Genomic DNA, 22,218 nt, shown 5'->3' on the forward strand with positions numbered 1-22,218 from the left:
TTAAGTTGAATCTCTTGGAAATTAATATTCGAAAATTTTCTTTTTTTTTTTCCTCCTGTATTAAATTGAAAAATTCTTTAATTTAACCATCTTCTAATTAGTGTAATTTTAAATATTTTTAAGAAAAAATTAATTTTCTCAATATCTTTCTTGTTAGGAAAAAAATTATACTCTTGCATTATAATTTCATATAAAAATTGAAGGAAGCGTAATAAATATATTCAAATATTTAAATTATATCTTTCCACAAGCATTAATTATATATATAAAGCATCGAAATAGAGCATAAATATTTATAAATAATTATAACTATATAAACTTATTTCACGAGAATAAATACCACATGATTCTAATAATCGCAATAAAATATAATTGCATTTCTATATACGAAATCCGCCATTTCGATTCGCCAATTCTAACGATTTCGAATCTTCATCGACACGTGTTAGAAAGATTAGATATAAACGATCGTAAAAGAATCGTAAAAGGCGTGCACGTACCATCGTAATGACAGTCTTGATGGCTTCTGCAGTAGCTTCTTCGCTCGAGGGGGTCTCGACGAGGGTGCTGCCCAAATATTTGAGGGTGAACCTGGCCTCCGACACGTCCTCAGGTTCATCGTGCGTCGTGCTCGCTGAACTTCCGCCCTCCACGCACTCGCGACTATTCGCCAGAGCCCATTCCTCGCATAGTTCTGTAATTTAATATCGTTACATCAACCTGCACTTCGACAATATTGCAAACTATCGTTAATAAACTCGTTACTAATTTGTTTGAATTTCGAAACATTATACGTTATCCTGTTGAAAATAATTCTATTGAAATATTTTCCTTTCGAAAATTGAATCTCGGAGATTGAAACAAAAATTTTCTCAGAATGTTAATTAATAATAAAATCATGAGAATTTTTTATTGGATCTTTTTTAAAAAAAATGTTTTATGATACATGGTTTTTTCATTTTTGTATTCAACATTTTTATTTGCATCACTGTTTTAATTGTCTGTCTACTCCTTGCTAAATGTATATACATTTTTTTATGTGTTGTTATTTTTTTTATTGTTGTTTAAGCTCCTCGAAAATCGATATCTCTGGGAATTTTTTCTAATTTTTCTTGTGTAACGTGTCAAAGTTTATTTAGACAGATTTAGGTTCATTTAAGAACGAAGATAGAGTGAAGAATGATCCTGTTTCTTTGGAATCAATTTTCCTCAATGGTGATCGATTACGAATATATTAACGTTTTATCGTATGTATTTTTATAATAATTGAATTTTTTTATTTTTTAATTTTAATATATCAAAGCATTTATATTTAATGGAAAGAAAAATTCGATTATTTGTGTGTGGTTCTTGCGCATACGAACGATAAATTGAATAACGGAGAAATATAATGCCGCAAAAATATTTGGACATTGAGATTACATAAATTTTACATTAACGAAATAATCAACGAAATGCAATTTGTTTGTTGCACAGCACAGTAAATTGTCGTGTTGGAATATTTTTTTAACAACGTTAAATTTCATTATTCAATTTATTTATCGATCATGCAATATTAATAAAATTTATGTTTCTGTTAATGGATGCTTTGATATATTATAAAAAAAAAACAATAAATTCAATAACGTTATAATAAATAAATATAATGAAGCAATAATGTCTGGTGCGTGTCCAAACATTATTGCGTGTTGTGTAATAAATTAAATTTTGTTAAAATTATATTTAGCGAAATTTATCTTTGGGAAATTGTATAAAAGAAATGTTGAAAGAATTCAATGCTTTCATATTATGTTCTTGTATACACATTTAAATAGAGTAGAGATTAATAAGAGAACTGTCACATTTGTATCATATCACACACTTCATTCATGATGTGACAAAAATTATTAGAATTTATTTTATTTAGTAATCATATTATTTCATATTATATATTATACATTTAATTATCTCAAAGTTTGTAAAAAATCAAGACAAACTATCACAGAATAGTGATAAATAAACTAATAATACTGATTGACACAAATAATAACAATATAAATTAGATTTCATACAAAAATAATAAATACATCTTAATATTCTTTTAAACAAAGTTATTGTATATTTATTTATAAAATAAAATTTAAATACAAAATTATGAATAATGGTATTAAATGACTTCTCTCATAAATTAGACAAAATGAACACGATAATAGCTACGACTTTGAAATTAGTAGTTGGTCGATGCAAACTAACTTTGGGAAGGAAATGCAAAGTCCTGAAACCTGACCTGAATCAAACTCTGATTGAGACTTGGGTTAAGGCCATTATGTTCTCATTCTTATTATATATATATAGGTGTTCGATAAGAAATGTATCTAAAATTTAAAGATTCTTCAAATGAAAAAAAGAAAAAAATTATCTTCCTTTAATTATTGATAAAAGAAAATATCTTGGAGAGCATATTGATCCATAACCCAATGACACATGAACAGCAACTTCAATCTCATGTAAATAGTAGGTAAAAAAAAAAAGAAAAATCTTATTTATATTTTAATGTTACAAATACAATATTTCATTTAAAACGACTTTTCTCATTATTCACCTTAAAAAAAAAACGTTTAAAATTATAATTTAATTCCATTATCATTTTCTCGATTCCTTCGAATTATTTTCCAGAATTTGCTAACGTTAAAAATTTTCAATTCTTCGATTTTTCAAAAAATACACAATTCAATATTTCTTCGCGTTACAACAATATTGTCCAACCAACCGTATACAAACACAAATAACGTACGCGAATATATATAGTAATTGCAATTACCAGCCTCCAACAACGAGATAATAGATGTAAGGGGGTGTTTATCCTAGTCGAAAACGCAGTTTCGCAAACGTGTTATACGAATGAAAATGTAACCAGCCTGCCGAAGATAAATACAGACAATAGACGGAATTGGGGATGACTGGTGTAACATTTAGTCCTGGTATGTACATACGCGCGACCACGTAAACCAGTCTCGCCCTACGACCGTGTCGTCGGGAATAGCACGTGTGCCAATAATGGACGCCCCACACGCATCATGCGGTATCCTCGTTTCACGCACCCCCTCCATCGACGCCCTCTATCGATCATTCTATCGAAGATTGACCAATTCTGTCCGACGAAAGGAAGAAGACACGAATACGACGGTCAAATAGATTTTGATCCGGGTTTTCGGTGCAAAGTCGGCCATGCAAGTTGCGGTTGGCGCCAAATTCGAATAACGAGCTATGCTCGAACCAAAGATTTGTAAGTAAATAAGTAAATTTAGTTTCTTTAGAATATTTCAGAGAGCGCAGGTGATCGAGGATATTTCGAGGGAATTTTTATACAAAGTATAAGCTGTTTATATTTTAATTTAAAAGTTTGTTAAAATTTATTCATACGAAAAATAAGGAGAGTATAGAACGGTAGAGTTTACTTGTTCTTTATGAGTTTTTATCGATTTCAAGATGCAATATCTCTTAAATTGAAATTGTTTAATATTTTTAAATACTTTGTTGCGATAAAATAATGAACTTTTACAGTATTTAAAAAATTAAAGGTATCATGTATGTTGTAGCAAATAATTTTTGTAAGAGCAAATTATTATAAATAGAGCTGTTACAGATTAAATTCGTAAACTTTGAAAATTAGGAACAGCATGTAGAAGGTGAACAGACGCGTTGTAAAATAGAGGAAACAACAAAAGTAAATATTCTTTCGAGAACTTGTAAGAGTTTCTAGAAGACTAGAACGAGAAAGTTAGAGAAGTTGCAACATCTTGACATTCTCGCCCTGAAGGAAAATCGGTTCCAATATTTTCAAATGTTTTCACCGATATTTCTTTACAACTCTCTCACCGAAACTAATCTTTCTTCTTTACCTTCACAGATGTTGCTACAACTTTGTTGCTTCGATCTTTCGTCTTCTTTTTTTTTTTTCTTTTAATGAAAATCCACGTCACGTGATAGAAGATATTTATTTCCAGTGTAACAAATGCAATTGTCAATTTAAAAATTGGAAATAAATGTAATTGATATAATGTGTCAAAGTTATATGATCATGTATGCATATCAAATATTATTATTTGATAAGAAAAATAGATGGAAATGTATAGAAACTTTTTATATCTTTTTTTGATTAACAAATAAATTTAAATTATAAATATTCAAATATTTGCTTTTATAATAAAGAATATATTTATCAAAATCATATAAGCATTTCACATAGTATTCAATTGCAGCCATAGTATCATAAACATTCAAATACAATAATATTTAAAACAAAACACTTGTTAATATTATAATATAGTATCATATCAAGTATTCAATTCATAGTAGATCATAGACTCAAATGTTCAAATATATAATTGAAATACTTATTATATATTTATAAGTATATAAAATAAATAACTATTTCTTATAGTATTTAATTAATGTCTACAAAAATAAAATCGCAATTAATTTCATTTAACACAAATATAAACTTCAAATAACTAATTAGGATACATTTTCTTATCTAAATATTTTTACACACCCTTATTGTGAATTGTCGAATAAACCATTTGGATTTTATTTTTTACTCTTATAATAATATTTAATTAATATCTACAAAAAATAAGATATTATTTCAAATTAATTACATTTAATCAATCATTTTTTTTTCTTTACTATATTAAATCGCCTACTTGGATTTTGCTTCGTTCGTCCAATAATTACGTTCCCCGTTTTGATCCTGAAGCCTCTCCAATTAACTTTCCCCATACAGTTTTCCCACGTCCACGTTTCAATTAGACGATCCAACGATTATTTCGATGTCCAACGATACCTTTGTTCTTACCAACTCGCACAAAGGACGGTAACCCGTCCATTGAAACGGTTTCCTACTGTTCTCTTTGCTGAAAGAAAGAAAGAAAGAAAGAAAGGAAAAAAAAGATTTGGCGCTTTAAACGACTAGATCTCGCGAGATAATTAACAAAGGAACACATTTATCCAGCTTAATTCTCTTCTATATCCTTCATTTTCATTTGAATCGTTTAACCAAGTTTATCTATTAAAGTAAAGTTGCAAAATCTATTTACATTGATGTTTACATAGATTAGAATTTTTAGAAATACGTTTAGGAGGAAAAGTATTTAGAAATTGAATTGGAGAGATATCGATCAAAATTTTCCTCAAACACAAATTGTAGTAATTGACTATAATGATTGAGTAAAATATATGTAAATATATAACTAGTATAACCAAAGTGAGAGAAATCTAGAAACTATTCGTTTAGAAAGAAATAAAGAATTGCTTGCAATTTTACTTTACATAAGAAAGATAGGAAGAAAAATAGATCTTGATAAATTGGAGCAATTCTACTTTTTATCAAATGAATGGTATCTCTGAATCGGTCTCGGTTTTATTGACATTTAATTTATCTCAAGTTCTCTACGAGATTTATGAGAAAGGTAATTTCCTGTAAATATGTAATTTGAGGTTAGATTTGATCCGCGAAATGATGAATTGCTTAAAGATTATAAGATTTGGTGGGAAAATTTTGTTATTAACCGCTGGTATTAATTGAAGGAATAATGGAACGAAATGCTTTATATATTGTTTACGATTAATATTATTATCGGTCGAAATTGGTTTCGATTTATGAAGTCTGTGTCAATTATTCCAGCGAAATTCAGAAATAATTATTGATTAACACGCTTCGTTAGCACTGTTACGATAATACAAATATTTTTAGCAATTAAAATTTTATTGATTGTAATAAACAGTCGCATTCATATTTATTTTGTTTATTTTGTACTAACAATTAAAGAAAGAAGATAAATGTATAACGTTGTACTCAAAATCATTATTTAACTAATTAGAAAATTGTTATAATTGTTACTATATCTGTTATATTAAAACTTTTTTAAAAAAAAGAATTAAAAATTAATACATTTTCTGGAGCAATAATTCTTTGCTCAAACGATATTAATATTAATTTGAAAAATTCAAATAACTGTAAGTAAATAATTCAAAGTCGAAATATCTGACAAACAACGGTAAATTTTCACTTATTTAATAAGACGGAAACACTTGAACTCGTAAAAATTTAATTTTCTTCTCTCGTAAAAAAATTCATGATTCTCGAAATTACCTCGCTATGCGAAGGTAAAATCGATACAAACCATTTAATACTTGAAACAGAATTTCACAGGCTGTATATTTATTAAAAAAAAAAGGGGGGGGAAAAAGGAGGAAAAAAAATAATTGAATTTTATTTCAAAACTAAAATGAAATATTCAAACTACAAAAAAAATATTTTCCATCTAGCAGATACGTAGTACGAGACCTTGCACGGTTCGTTGATACTATTATTATTGAATTTGCCAATCGCCAATATTTATGGAACATTGTGAATTCGAACAGGAAAAAAAAAGAGAAAGAAAAATACGAAAGATAAAGAAGGTGAAAAATAGTGAATCGAGCTTTCCCGTTAGCCCGACCGCTGAGTGGTGAACCGCAAATTAAATCTTTTTCCAAGCCTTTTACCGCGATATCCACGTGATCCTTCGATATCGGATTTATTTCTCTTTTATTTCTGGCCCGATTCATTCGATAGGAGAACTAGAGAACCTTGTTGCTTTCGAGGAGAACTTCATTATCCTCGAAAAATATACAATTACTTGGAAAAATCTCTTAAACTTGAACAGAAGTGTCGAAAAGTTGATAAAAAGCCTGAATATCAGAGTGGAACGAAATAAAATAAAAATTTTCCAATAAGCGAAGAGAAAAATTTGCATCTAATTTGTTCCTTGCGATAAAAACCATAATTTTCGTAATGTGTTTCTTTAATCCTTATTTCATATCATAATATAAAAATCCTTTTTTCTGTTTTTTTTAGACTATAAATTTATCAATGTTTTAATGTATGTAAATATTAGATTTTGAAGAAGAGATTGCTCACAAAAACTCTGTGAGCAAAATTAAGAAATTCTTTATTTTCTTTAATATATATTACTTTATCCAAAATTTTTATACAAAAGAAGAAACAGTTATTTCTGGAGAACTAAATTTAAATTTCTATAATTTTATAATTGGTAAAAATTTGCTGATCTTTTAACAGCTTAAATATTACTACGAAAAATAATATTAATATTCTAGTAACCAGAAGTTATTCGCACGAATAAAGATTTATACAACAAACAATAAAAGCAATAAAATCGTTAAATCTTGTCCAATATACTATAGATAACCGCAAACCATTACTTGTTTACCATCAATCGATAAAGGAATAAATACAGGTATCGCTGTAATAATCCATTCGAGTATGCATTTTAACTCGATAGCATCCATTGCAATTCGTTAATATCCATTGTTTATTCGTGCATCATCGATGTATCGTTGATTGTTCTCAATTGGTATTCAGGTGGATACATGAATTTTCCAAGTTATGTAAACGAGATTAATCGCGTGGATTAATTTGTTAGAATCGATCGAACAACGAATCTCGCGAATATTACAGTGAATGTTTTTTTTTTAAATAAATTTTTGAAATAAATTTCCTTCTTCCTTTTTTTTTTTCCTTGATAATTGTACCATTCGTTTCTTTCATTCTGGAGCAATGTTAATAACAGCGGAGACAGAAGAAGAAAACTCTTCATCTCTCGCATTTTCCAGCTACGATATATCCGTTCGAAAAATAAAAGCATCTATGCGTATGCATTTTATTCTTTTTTATTTAAAAGTGTTTCTCTTCTGATACGTGTGCATTTATTTCCAATTTTAATTTCGAATAATAATATTCGAAATTTTAAATTGCAAATATTTCAGTATTGTTAATTCCTTGGCTACAGATTTAATTTGAAGAAATTTTCCATATGGATCTGATTTAACGTTTGCCAATATTCAGAAAATAAATCAACTTCGTTTCGTATAAAAATTCATTTAAATTCATTTTTGTAAAATATTTGTATAAAATGAATTGCAAATATTTCGCATCGTTAATTCCTTGCAGTATCTTAGGATATAATTTGAAAAAATTTTCTAAACTGGATTCAGTCTTTTTTGTGCTCACAATTTTTCTTTGCAAATTTAAAAAATATCTATAAATTTATTATTAATATTTCTGAAAAATTACATTTACATTTTAAACAAATCCAATTTGTCATTATTTAATAATAATATCAATCTCTATTGATATATTTATATATTTGAGAAATGCAACAATGATTGGCCAAAAGATTAAATTTAAAATAAATATCTAATTTTATATTTTTGAAAAGTAGCTTTTCATTCTGTATGTTTATTTATAAATCCCGTATTAACAACTCGATGTGTTATTAAACATATCGTGTCTCGCATCAATTAACAGCGAATGAATGTAATCGTAAACCGAGGTTCACTGACGTTTAATTCATAAACACGTGATTGAAATGTCATAAAAATGCACCGTCAATAAAGTGCACCGTTAAATACTCATTAAAGAAAAACGTTAATGGATTACGCTCTGATAATATAAATGGATAATTATGCAGTAGCAAGTGCAAATACTCTTTAATCGTTTTAAGTTAAAACGAATAAATCGTTAGATTTTACATTTCATTATTCCTCGAAGTGATAAATTTTTTTTTCAACGAAATTTAGCTTATAAAGATGAACAATAATTAAAATCGAACGAACCTAATCTAATCAGTTTTAATTCGAAATTTTAAATTCGATTTTCTCGAAAATGGAAAGTAAATTTTAATTCATGTATTAATTAATCAAAAAGAGAAACAAACTAATTAATTTAATTAATTAAATTTCATTCGTAAATATATTACGAGAGATTATATTGTTAACAATTTGTTTACAAATGACTTTTCATATTAGCCTATTTAAGCCTGTCTCATGGGCTATTTATTGGTTCTGTTATTTCTGTTGGAGGATAATTAAGGCGTGTACAAAAGCTTTGGAAAGCAAAGAGTCGGTGTGTTTTTTGAAAAGAGATGAAAGCGGAAATTCGCAAAGCCAAGGAAAGCCAAGGTTTAATAAGCTCGAGATTTTTGTTTCGAAACGAGCATCATCTTCAGCAAGAATTTTACAAATAGAGAATTGTATTTACCTTTTAAAAGAGGTACATTGAAAATATTGAAAAAATATTAGAAATTTAAAAATATCGAAGAAGCATAATTTCGAATTTTCTCAAATCTTCTCAAACACTTTCTACAATTTAAAAAACGTAGCCTGAATGAAGAATGAAATTATAAAATAATTATATTAATTATAGAGAAGATATGTTGCTTAAAAAAAGAAAAAAGAAAAAGAAAAGTAATCTTTAATTATTTCAAATTATCAAAATTAATGGATATAACAATAAGAGGAATGTCATTGAAATATTCGAAAGCTGAAATCAAAACATGATCCAGAATTCTCGAAATTCTCAGGATTATCGAAATTTTCCAACTATCCCGACAAATTCTCGAGATTCCCCAGAATCCCAAAATTCCCCAGAAATCCCGATATTGCAGAATATGTTTGCAAAATACAATTTCAACAATTTCTGTCCCCATTCGAGTTTCTTACATTTTGTTTGACACGCATCTCGGCAAAAAAAGAAGAAAAAGAAAAGTAAAAATCGATCGAAAAAGGGGAATTCATTAAAAAGGGCTGACGGTTTACGACAAATCATGCGGTATTTTCGTCCAAGAACATTAATTGCGTTGCCTTTCCCCCGTGGCTCTCCGCTTTACGAAGTTATTACGCGGAGGGGAATAATGGGCTGGTTTTCCAAGGTAAAGGGTACCTTTGGAGGGTATATTTTCCTTGATTATGCGAACGGGACAAAAGGCTGCGAAGGAGACAAGCCACCGACTGTGCTTGCACGGACAACTTTTTAAAGTTACCGTGCCGGCTAATTGCATCCGACCTCGGCAAACAATCCTGTTGCTATATGAATAATTAAAAGATACGGTGCTATGTGTCGAGAAATAAATTCGATTAATAACAATAATGGTAATCTCGTTGAAAATTTATCATCACTTTGATCGTAATCCATCATTTACGTGTGAAATGGATGGTTATTTAACCCTTTGCACTTTTTAATTTTTCTTTTAAGCAACCATTAAATATTTTCTAGTTATAACTAAAATCATTCGAGATGAATAAGATACAGTAAAAATTGTTCCAACGATTAAATTAATTATTGAAAAATAAATTATTTTTCTTAAAAAAAAACTTTCAATAATTAAATCTTAAAATTGAAAATTATTCATTTACAAAAAGGATCTGAAAAGAGTCTCAATAAAATATTTGAGAAAAAAAAACATTTTAAATTATTTTAGCAGCTGCTTTTATAATATCGAGTCTAACTTAGATATAAAAGTCCTAAGGGTTAAAGATTATTTATTCCTTTAATATTCTATTTATATTTTTCTCAATTAAAGCAGCAATAGAATTTATTGTTCAAATAGAATATTGTAGCAAGTGTTATCATCATATCAAAGTAATAAATTCGTTTATGAGATTCTATTGCAATTCTTTTCTGTATTAATAATAGATTTTTAATTGTGTCACTTTTCTAGCAGGTGATATAATTTCAATTACGAAAAGAAATAATTAAATCTAGCAAGATGTTTATAAAATTGTCAGTAAATCGGTGTTAAAATATGCACAAACGTCGATAGTTAATAATGGCAACTATTGATTGCGTGTAATATCGAAAAAAATCGAAAGTCAATATTAATGATTGTAGCGAACAAACGAAGTTTAACAAATATTTATAATAAAATAGAATATTAAATATTAAACATTCATAAGAGGAGATATTAAATTTCCAAGCAAATAATGGCCGTTTAATGAAATTTAAAATGATATTCGATAATTAAATATCTGGAAAAAAGAATGTTTGAATAACAATATTGCTGTAAGAATATTTAAATATTCAAATATGAATTTTCAATAATTATCTCACTCAATTACTCGATCATTTTCTATTGATTATTAATTATAATATTCTTTATCGTATTATGTAATTATAACGCAATCATTCCTTTCTCTTCTTACAGATATACGAGGATCCACTCGACTAGTGCATAGCAATAATCAATTTTTTCTTTTTCAAAGGATATAAAACCCCCTCCTTGCTCGAGGTTATTATCCCTTTGCACGTGTCCATTTTCCTTTCTTTGAGGTTCATTCGCCCCCACTTATTGTTAAATCGTTACGATCTCAAAGGGATGCAAGATACAATTGTTTCGCTCTCTCTTCGAATAATTAAATTTCGAGAGGTTATCTAAAAAAAAGAAGAAGAAGAAGAAGAAGAAGAAAAACCCTTGCCAGATTTAAACTCGAGAGAATGAAATTTGCAATCGAGATTGTTCGCTTTATCATTCATATTATATCTGCACTGCGAATTAATGAATTTCATTGATAAATTCCATTCAAATGCACGAGCGATTGTTTTAATTTTTCATCGATTAAAATTCTCGCTCGAAATTAGTATAATTTTTTATTATCCCTGCCATTACTCGCGAACATATTTTTTAATAAAAAAATTATCGATGGTATTTAAATCTGAAATTGATCGATAAATTTCACGATGAAGAGGTTTTATTTATAATAAAAACCAATTTGTCCAATTTCTATTATACAATCTATTATACAATTTCGTTAGTTTAGATCACAGATTTAATTAGATGTAGTTCAACTTTTGTAATGAATATTTAATTAAAGAAAAATTTAAACATTTTTTCTCTGCTCTTCTGGACGAAAAGATTTATTTTTGATATTCTCTGGTAATAATTTAACTTTTAAATTAAGAATATTCCATTTATACAATCATTTTACACGAATATGCAAAACAATCTATCAAAAGATATTTATATATTCCTGTTGCAATTTTATAATACGAGTGAATACATCACAATGTTATTCATTGACTAAATCTGAATGAAAATTGAAGAAAGTAAATGAATAAGTTTAAGAAAATAACGTTTAATTCTTAATACACATTTTACTATACGTTCATTTTAAAGAAATATTCATAATGTCCTAGGAAAGGAAGAAAATATCACAATTGTCAACAGAATAGGATTTAAAAGATCAAAAAGTTTAAAAATAATATTACATTTAATACACATTTTACTACAAATTAATTTCAAAAAAATATTCATAATGTCCTAGGAAAGGAAGAAAATATCACAATTGTCAACAGAATAGGATTTAAAAGATCAAAAAGTTTAAAAATAATATTATATTTGAAGAATTAAAAACTTCAAAGCTTTTAAAACGTTTAAACGATAAAATTCGCAGAATCTTAAAAGATCTAAGAAAGAAGAAAGAGAAGCAACTTCTTTTCCAAACAATAAAACAACAATAACAACGACGTTAAACTATGAAGATTAGAGAAAAGAAAAGACAAAGTTAAAATTTACAATTACGACGCCGTTCCACGAGCGAGAAAGCTTTCTCGGATACCTTTTTTCGAAAAAAAAAAAAAAAAAAAAAGTGTCAATTACTCTTCTCTATCGGTAAGGAAGCGAAGACGTTCGAAAGAAAGGGTCATCGGGGAGCGTAGCGACTGAAAAGGATACCAGCAACGTCGCCTCAGCCCGGAGCGATCTCTTTTTCTCGAAATCCTGAGGGGGTTTCTCCTCGCCAGAGAAAAGATTCCTTTTTCCATCGTTGCGCGGCTCTTGTCCTCCTACAAGAATTTTTTTCTTCTCCTTTTTTTTTTTTTTTTCTCTCTCTCTCCCCCTCATTCCCATTTTCCATTCGAGCACAACCAGACTTCCAATTAACGTCATTATTTGTCCGCCAAGAGCAGACTTGACTTTCCCAATCCTCTAAAGTATTTAGTCGTTTTTGTGCCATCGCGGTATTAATAATTCACGTTTCATTTATTCCCCTCATAGAATAGTTCGCGCTTTTTCCTGTATTTCCCGTATTTCAGAATCTCATTAACAAGTGGAGCAAAATTTATTTCGAAAGGCTGTGACGATCACGATGAAACTCGATTAAATTCCGCCACGTGTATGTGTGTGTGTATGTATGTGTGGCACGTGCGTACAGTAGTGGAACTTTTAAAAAATTTTGAATAAGAATCGACGCGTGTGGAAAGGGAAGGGTAGGTGGAAAATTTTCTTCTTTGTGTCTTGCTTAAAGCTTTTAAAAAAATGTTTCTTTAAATTTGTTCGTTCCTTTTTCTTTTCTTCCTTTCTTTTTATGAACGTAGTTTTTTACACATCTATATATCGATAAATGTGGCGATAATTGTATTAAAATTTTGTTACAGAATTTAATTACTTCAAACAATTTGTAAATTGCAATTCTTTAAAAAAAAAGAGAGAAAAATATTTGTGAGAGAATATATAGAGAATTATGTAAAGTAAATTTTGTTTTTTTTTAAATGGAAGTGTGCAATATTTTTTGATATATTGTACAGATAATACAGAAGTCATTTTCTGCAAAAAAAAGTTATTTATATACGGTGTTAATTACATTAGTATATAATTACATTAGTATAATTACATTAGTATATAATGGACATTTTTGATAATTGATTCTAAAAGGAAGAATAAAAATCTTCCTTATTTATTAAGATATAAGGAATTTACGTTAGATAAAGTGAGACAGGAAATTATTAGTATATATATATATATATATATATATATATGTTTTCTATTGCTTTCTTACATAGAAAGATGATATAAAGTTACATCTTTTTTCATGTTACTTTTATATGAAACGTTTCTTTTATATACAATAAATAATTTAATTGAAATCATGGCATTAAAATTATTATGAAATTATTTAACATGCTCAAACTATTATAACAAATCTGAACACTTTTTATTAAAAAACTTTAAACAAAATGTTTGGTCCAACGCTTTTCAATTAAATTGTGAAACAAGTGGTTATTATTTAAAAAATAATACGAAGATATGCGATCGAATCAATCGATGCGAAAATAAAAAATTGCTAAAAATTTAAAACGTAGCATTTACTTTTTTTTTTAAATAAAATACACAATCATCTATATTAACAAACATCAAACATTCCGTTATTAAATAATAAATAAATAAAAATTTTCATCTCAACAACTTAATTACTTTAACGATAAAAAATTCGAAACATTGATTCGAAATAATAATAAAAAAAAAAAAAGATCAGACATTCTTCTTATCTTCTTCCTTCTTCAAATATAATTCAAATGACGTTTAACTGATTCAACGAGACACTTTTATACGTAGTCATTTGAACTAACAACGAAGAAAATGCAAAATTCTTCACGGATACATCGTCCAAAGTAATGACTTCCTCTCTTCCAGTTTCTTACAATTTGCATGCAAAGCATCGTGTATTCGAAATGACAACCGAACGTGGTTGACTTTATTCTCGTTCCTTCTTCGAGACGCATCCCGTCCACGTGTCGTCTCCTTTCCTTCGAAACAGTTTAGGCCACCTTCCTTCTCTAATAAATATTAAAACAGACAGAGAGAGAGAGATATCCTCTCGACTTTGAATGCAAACGAGACCGATCGAGTCTGATAATATTAATACAAAGAAAATGATTTCGTCGATCAGGAAAACAGTTTACATCGATAGGGATTATCTTTATGCAGAGTGGAGAATTGTTTCCATTCGAATAATAATTTGTTCATGGAAGAAAATGGCCACTTGTTATTGAAATTTCCATCGACATACGCGGAGGAAAGAGAGAGAGAGAGAGAGAAAAACGAGATTATCGTTGCCCTATAGGCGTATAACCGTTTGCGACAAACCAATCAATCCGGTGAACAATTGTCGGATTATATCGACCGAAATGAAGCGTTGTTTCGCGTAATTTAATGTTATGTTTATACGTTGTGGCTCAGCTCTACATTTGTCTCTGATTTTCACAAAATGTATTTTTGTATTGTTCATTTTTTTCAAGGCTTTTATCTTTTAAATAATCTTTTTGTAAAAGATTGTATTTGATAAGATTGTCAAAATTAGGAAGAAATAAAATTTATTAAAATTAAACAGCAAGGAAGCAAGAACTTGTGAATATTTAAAAGATCATTCTATATAGTGGCTATGTATATTTATAATTTCAATATTTGAGTTGTATAAAAACTTAAATAGTTTAATTTTAAAAACTCAAATACTTGGAAGATTTTGAAGAACATTAATAAATGATAAATTTTTAATTAATGGAAAGATAAATAGAAAAGAATGCAATCATAACTTGGAGTTTATCAAACATAATTATATATATGAATTACTTTTTTATAATAATCGAGAAATTAAAGAACAATTAAAAATCTAATTTGTTGAATCAATTTGTAAAAGATATTTGAGTACATCTTATGAAAATTATAATCAATAAAAAGTATCACACAATTTATGTCGTTTTTGATTTGAAATAATATTATAATTAAATAAGATATTTTAATAAGTTATTTGTATTACAAATGCAATATAAAGAATTGGATTTAATGTACTATGCAATATTGGAGTAAGATATCAAATTATATTTGAGAAATTCTTAAAAATTCTTATGAATTAACATTTAATTTTTATTAATTTAATAATACATTCTTTTATAATAATATACTAAATAACAAATAAAGATTATTGATTTAATATAAATATAAATATAAATATAAATTTTTTATAAATTTAATTAGAAATCTTAGATTTTTTTTAATTATGTTATAAATATTAAAATTCAATGAAATAATTAAATATAAAATTTTAATTTAATTTTTAATTACTTATAATGAAACAAGATATTTAATTTAATAAGTTTCTTTTTGTATTACAAATGCAATATAAAGAATGAATGCAGTATACAATTATACAATATATTGCAATAAGATATCAAATTGTATTTGAAAAGATAAATTTTTATGAATTAACATTTAATTTTTATTAATTTAATAGTACATACTTTTATAATAATATACTAAATAAAATAAAGGTTGTTGATTTAATAATAAACATTTTTCATAAATTTAATCAGAAACTTAGATATTTTCTAATTATGTTATAGATGGGTAAATGTTGGAATTCAATGAATTAATTATAAAATTAAAATTTTAATTTTTTAATTTCATTCTTGTAGTAAATAACGAATATTATAACGAATTAAAGATGAAGATATGCTTATTACAAAGATTTTAATAATTCCAAGAATTTCAATATCAAGTAATATTAAAAGTAGAAAATAATGTACTCGAAAGATATTTTAATTATATGGATTTAATTTATCCATGCGAAATAACGAGCTTAATTCACGGTGTTTGACCAAAGTCAGCTTCGTAGCTTACAAAATATATTTCATAATGCAATTTTAACCGTATTTATTTTACTCAAATGATCAATTCTATGATTGTTATAGCGATTCGTTAATACCTCATTACAATAATTAACAATGATAATTTTAAGTTTGATATCGTATTTTAATTACTATTAATTCTATATATATATTGGTAATTTAATCATTCTAATTTTAATTTCATATTGATAATAATATCGAATATTATTGTTGATTCGATTATATTTTATTCTGATCAATTTCGAAAGTTGTAAAATTAATTTTTGGTGTTAATTGTGAAGCATATTTTTTTTTTACATATTTTTTTCATTTTGAGAAAAATGTTCGACAGAATGATATCTAGTTTCCTCGTGTAGCAGAAACTCGATGTTCTTGATAACATTTTTCCTTCTTCGAAAAGAATGATGGATTACTCCATCTTCTTTTTTTCTTTTCCCTCCCCTATTTGTAAAGCTGTCATACATTAATAATATAAAGTTTTTAGAAGAAACTTTTCTTTTCAGGATAACAACAAGCCATTATCAAGACACGTGTCTATATAAATTTTCTAAAAAATTAGCATCCTTCAAAATTTCATATACCACTTATTAACAATTTTCAAACGTTATTTGTTAATAAATAGTTTATTATTTCTTTTCTTCCATATTTGAACATTTATAGATCTATCCCAAAAAAGAAAAACAAGAAATATATTTCTAATAATAATATTAAATAATATTTAACAAATATATTTAATAATATATTTTTTTAATAATAGTATATCTTCAATCCCAAATGTTTATTATCTTTATTACTTTTAAAATTAAATTTCTATCGTAAATAAACTAATTATTTTCAAACTAATTATATACACTCGTGCAATTTTTAAATTACCATTATTCTAAACCAAATAATAGAAATAACAAATCAATAAATGATAACTAAAAATCCAATTTTTTGCTTGGTTTCCTTAAAAAAATATATATATACACAAAACACCTTACGAAATTTTATTTTATTTCGTTAATTTAAAAAAAACATTCGTGTTTTTTTCCAAAATCGTTAAAATACTCCACTCCTCCTCGATATCGATTCCACTGCTTTAAAATTCATAACCTGTGACACGCACGTTTAGTGGCGCAAACAGAGCTAATTAATACCGAAATAATTGGGGAATTCATTCATTTCCAATGCTTCGCTTTATCGTGTACAGTCAATTTTCCCCGAATCGGCAACTCGAGGAAAGCTTGAAAGCTCGAAGCGCGAGAGGGGAGGGGGTGGCCACCCCAGGAATTTTCCAGGTTTCCCCGGTAACCTATGAATCTTCGATCCTCCTCATCGCTTGCGCTGTCGTCTTATTAACCGTGTTCAGACGGCAGGAGGAAAGGTTAACGGCGCGCGGGGTGGCTACGTAACTTAGGAAACTAATCCTAAGGGGAATGGTTATGTTAGAGTTGAACGGACCGTGACGAATCCTATTACAACGAATGGATTAATACGAGGAATGGCATTAATCCTTCGCTTCTGTCGGGGCGAATTTAATTGATGGTTGTACACGTGTTAATCGATAACGAGCGATAATCGATGCGCGTGTGCGGTTGCTTCTTGGTAAAAATATCGTGAATTGTGCTCGATTCGACGAATAACTGGTGTTCTTCGTTTTCGAAGAAATATCGACGATTTTTATATTATCGTTGGAAGAGAAGGGAATTTTGAGGGAAGATAATATACGATGAATTTATTTTGATAATAAGGAATACGTAAATTTTATTGTTTATTTTAGTAACATTTCATGTATATTTGTAAAGTTTGTTTCATTTTGTTTCTCGTTATAAGTATTGTGTATTCTTAGAGTTTTTATTTATCAGGATTTTTATTTATTCATGCAATAATAATTTTAATATTTTCAATATTATATAATAAATCGTGTGGATTTCTTTTTTTTAGGATTTTATTCAAAAGATTCAATTATTTTAAGAAGAATATTAACTGTATCGTATTCTTTTCGTGAAAATATATCAGTTTTATTAAATTAATTATTTAATTTTATTACAGATATAAGAATATTAATTATAACAGATTTTATAAGAAAATTAATATTTCTCTTGTTTTATGTATATCCGAATTGTTATAACGTTTCCGCTGGAAAAAATAAATATTTATTCCACTCGTTGAAACCTCTTTTCCCTCGAGGATAATCCTCTTCTTACTTATACCACGATTTCGGAAACACCCCGCACGATAATCCATTTCTTCCAACGGTGTTTCCTTGTAGGAAGGCCGCTACGAAAACCACAAACCACGCGGTGCTACGAAAATCGTCCTTTAAGTCGACGTGAATACCCGTAAAAACGTTTATATCCGTCGTTATTCCTCTCGTTTCGCGCCAAACTATCCCCCCCCTCCCGCGCATTTTCCCTAAAAAACCAACGCCGTAAATTCGGAAAATTTACAGGAGCTACTGTGGAATGTCCAAACTTAAAATTCTTATTTTATCGTTAATTATCACGTTACGTTCGAAATTTCATAATTATATAAAATTATACAGAGAAAGGTCATCAAAAATTATTTGATTATTTGATTATTGGATACTACTATAAATATCAGTTTCATGATAAAAATCCATTTAAATTTACTTTCACATATATATATGATATTTATGACAGGGAATCATTATAGTTAATTCTTGATGTTTAAGGATAGCGAGCTGATACAATTTCGATTAAAATTAGAAGATTATTATTATTCCTTGCAACGATTTTATTCACAACGTAAATGACGCTTTACAGACGATAGATTATTTACGTAAACGGCCAAGTTGTAGATTTTAGGTAAACGTGAAACGCTGGCCGTGAATGGTTAACGAGGTTACCGACGGAGCTTTGCGCGGAATACGCGAGTAGCTTAAAGTTTGATTATTGAAGAGTTCTTGTCGAACAAAGATCTTAATCGAAAACAATGTAAAATAAGTAAAGTGGAATCGCATTATTTGGATAATATTAACAACAAATTAATATTTTTTTCAATTTTATTCCCTTTTTCTTTCGCTTGAAACGATGCCGTATTACACGTGTAGTAATAAGATGACAAATATGAGATGTTGAAAAAGCAACCGTGCGTATACGTTCGAGAGTAAAAACTCTCGAAAGTTACTTTTCAAAGGTATAATATTCGTAAGTGGATGATGTTGGTGGTACGAATGAAAGTTAGTCTCAAGAGTTTTTACAGTCAAAACGTATTATTTGCATCCTGAAATAGCCTTTTCACGTCGTTCCATTGAACACGAATATCAGTCGATTATTGTAATGCTCGTTTTTCCACACTGCCAGATTACATGCATGCTCGAGCGGGATGAAAAATGATACCGATCGATAATAATCGGCTGACATTCATTTTCAATTGGATTGGACAAAGAACCGGAAAATATGAAAAGGTTGTAATGTTCCATACTGGGATAAGAATATAAATAAAAAAAATTTCATTTCATTTTTTTCTTTTTCTTTTTCTTTTTTTTTTTTTTTTTTTTTTAGCGAAAGAAACGTATGCTGGAATTGAAATATGGAAATACGAAGATGTACAAATATGTGGTTTAGTTTTGGCTTTATTACCGAAATGTAAAATTGTCATTTTTTGTAAAAACAACAATCTTTTTTTTTAATTAAAATGTATAACTTTAAAAAATTGTTTTAATTAATTTCGATGACTTAATTATTCAATCATTTGATTAAATTTTATAACAACAGTGCAGTTCTAATTCTATTTTTTTGATTGAAATTAAAAATTTTTAATTAAACTATATCAAATTAAAAATTTCATTTATATCTGTTAAATAATTGGCAATCTTTCCTTCCGAAATATCTATTACTCCCACAATTTTTTTCTATCAAAATCCTTCGAATATATACTTTTTAACCAGTTTAACATCGAACGTTCGAAATTACAAAGTAAAATTCCCTATGAACCCTATTCAAAGAAAAGGTGGAGTAAAATATTACACTTTTACCGCTGCTGCTTCCTCTTCCCAAATGTTCGAGAAATGCATGCAGTGGAAATGTAAGCAAAAGGAAATGCTTAACCGTGAATCTACTACTTCGTTTAATGGAACTGAAAACACTGGTACACCGTGTTTACTCTTACACCTAGATTAAATACATGCCCTGATCACAATTTCGATCGTAAATCAACGAATCGTAGAAACTTTTGACTCCTTTCAACCCATCTTCCTCTTCCGTTTACTTTCTATTCATTGACTATGTATTGGCAGAAAATTCCCTTTAAAGAATTTTCCATCTTTGCCAACGTGGCAATTGTGAAGAAATTTCGTAACTGTTTTCTTTTTGAAATCTTCTTGTAAATTGAATAGTATAAGTTGAGAAGTTAAGTTAAGAATTACACAGAAAGCAATTTCATTTCCACAAAAATTTTTTGGAATGATTCTATTCTCGTAAATTAAAATAAAATGTTTATTTTTCTGATTATACATGATGCAAAAAATGAAACCAAAAATATTAATAATGATGTATGAGACTACAAATTCTTTACTTCTTTTTTTCCTTTGAAGTAATTAACGAAAAATTTAATACAACGAATCGATCGATTGTTTAATTATTTAAAAGAGCTTAAACATTTATCCTGCTTGAACTGCGTTTAATTACCTTTGTTGAATATTAAGCTGGATTGGGATCAGATTATTTTTCAGATTTCAATTTTAATCATCGTTTGTATCGAATCAATTCAACCAAAGTATTATAATTAAACACAATTCGAATCGAACGATTATAAATATTTCGAAAATTATTTTGAAGGAAAAAGATAATAAAAAAAGAAACATTTACAATTTTATATTTTTTTTTACTTTCCAATTTTATCCTGCATTGTGTATATATATAAATTTGAACGTAATAGCATTTACTTGCAATATTCTTTTCTATTCTATGCATAATTGAAGAGAGTTATAGCAAAGAATACTTAAGAGGATATGAGAAAAGGAATTTATGTCGCATATAAAGGATGTAAATTCCTTTATACACACATCACATGAGGATACACGGGGGTAAATTCCTTTTCTGTAGTGTCTCTCTTGTATTCTTCACCATAACTTTTTTAACTATGCAGAAAATGAGGAGTAACGTTCACTTTCAACGTTTTCATTATATTTCTAAATTCTCTTCTATATCCAATATATACAGCATGCTAATATATTCATTATGATTCACATCTTTGAATTCTTCAAAATACAATAATAATATAAACGTTGGTGCGACAGAGATATCGAGGCTTATTCGTATTAAGTTTACGAGCAATTTAAGCTCGCGTTGGATGAAGCGTGACGAGAATAGAGTGCGACGGTGACGCAACGAAGACAGAGCGATCTTATTCCCATTTTCCAATCTTGCTCCATTCAACGCAGAATTTGAATTGCTTCCAACTTGATAAATCTTAATATTTATCAAAATTTTCTCTAGAATCGATTCTCAATATATTCATCCATATATCGATGTATAATTTGATTTACAAAAAAAAAAAGAAAGTATCATATCTAGGATTTTAAAGAAAACAATTTATATTATTTCTTGTCACAAATCATTGATCTTTGGAAAATTAAAATGATCCATGATCTTTTTTTTATCATCTAATACTAAATATTAAACGTTCTGAGAATGGAATAAGAATAATAAAAATAGATTTAGTCGTTTAATGGGATTTCACATTATATATATTGCCATAATATATCTTTGTATCTTTCAGATATTTTATGGAATTTACATTATTTGTTATTATAAATCATTGATCTTTGGAAAATTAAAATGATCCATGATCTTTTTTTTATCATCTAATACTAAATATTAAACGTTCTGAGAATGGAATAAGAATAATAAAAATAGATTTGGACGTTCAATGGGATTTCACATTATATATATCGCCATAATATATCTTTGTATCTTTCAGATATTTTATGG

At 27.8% G+C, this 22,218-nt stretch overlaps 1 protein-coding gene across 2 annotated transcripts in view; it reads right to left on the minus strand.

Moving 5' to 3' along the window:
* Positions 1–22,218, minus strand: part of LOC552297 (low density lipoprotein receptor adapter protein 1-B) — an 86,136-nt gene that overhangs the window by 9,164 nt on the left and 54,754 nt on the right. For both annotated transcript variants that reach the window (XM_006557258.3, XM_006557257.3), the window contains exon 2: positions 501–694. In XM_006557258.3, coding sequence (XP_006557321.2) covers positions 501–694 — 194 coding nt within the window. The remainder of the gene's footprint in view (positions 1–500; positions 695–22,218) is intronic.

This window comes from Apis mellifera, linkage group LG3 (genome assembly GCF_003254395.2).
Source record: "Apis mellifera strain DH4 linkage group LG3, Amel_HAv3.1, whole genome shotgun sequence".
NCBI classification, from domain to species: domain Eukaryota; kingdom Metazoa; phylum Arthropoda; class Insecta; order Hymenoptera; family Apidae; genus Apis; species Apis mellifera.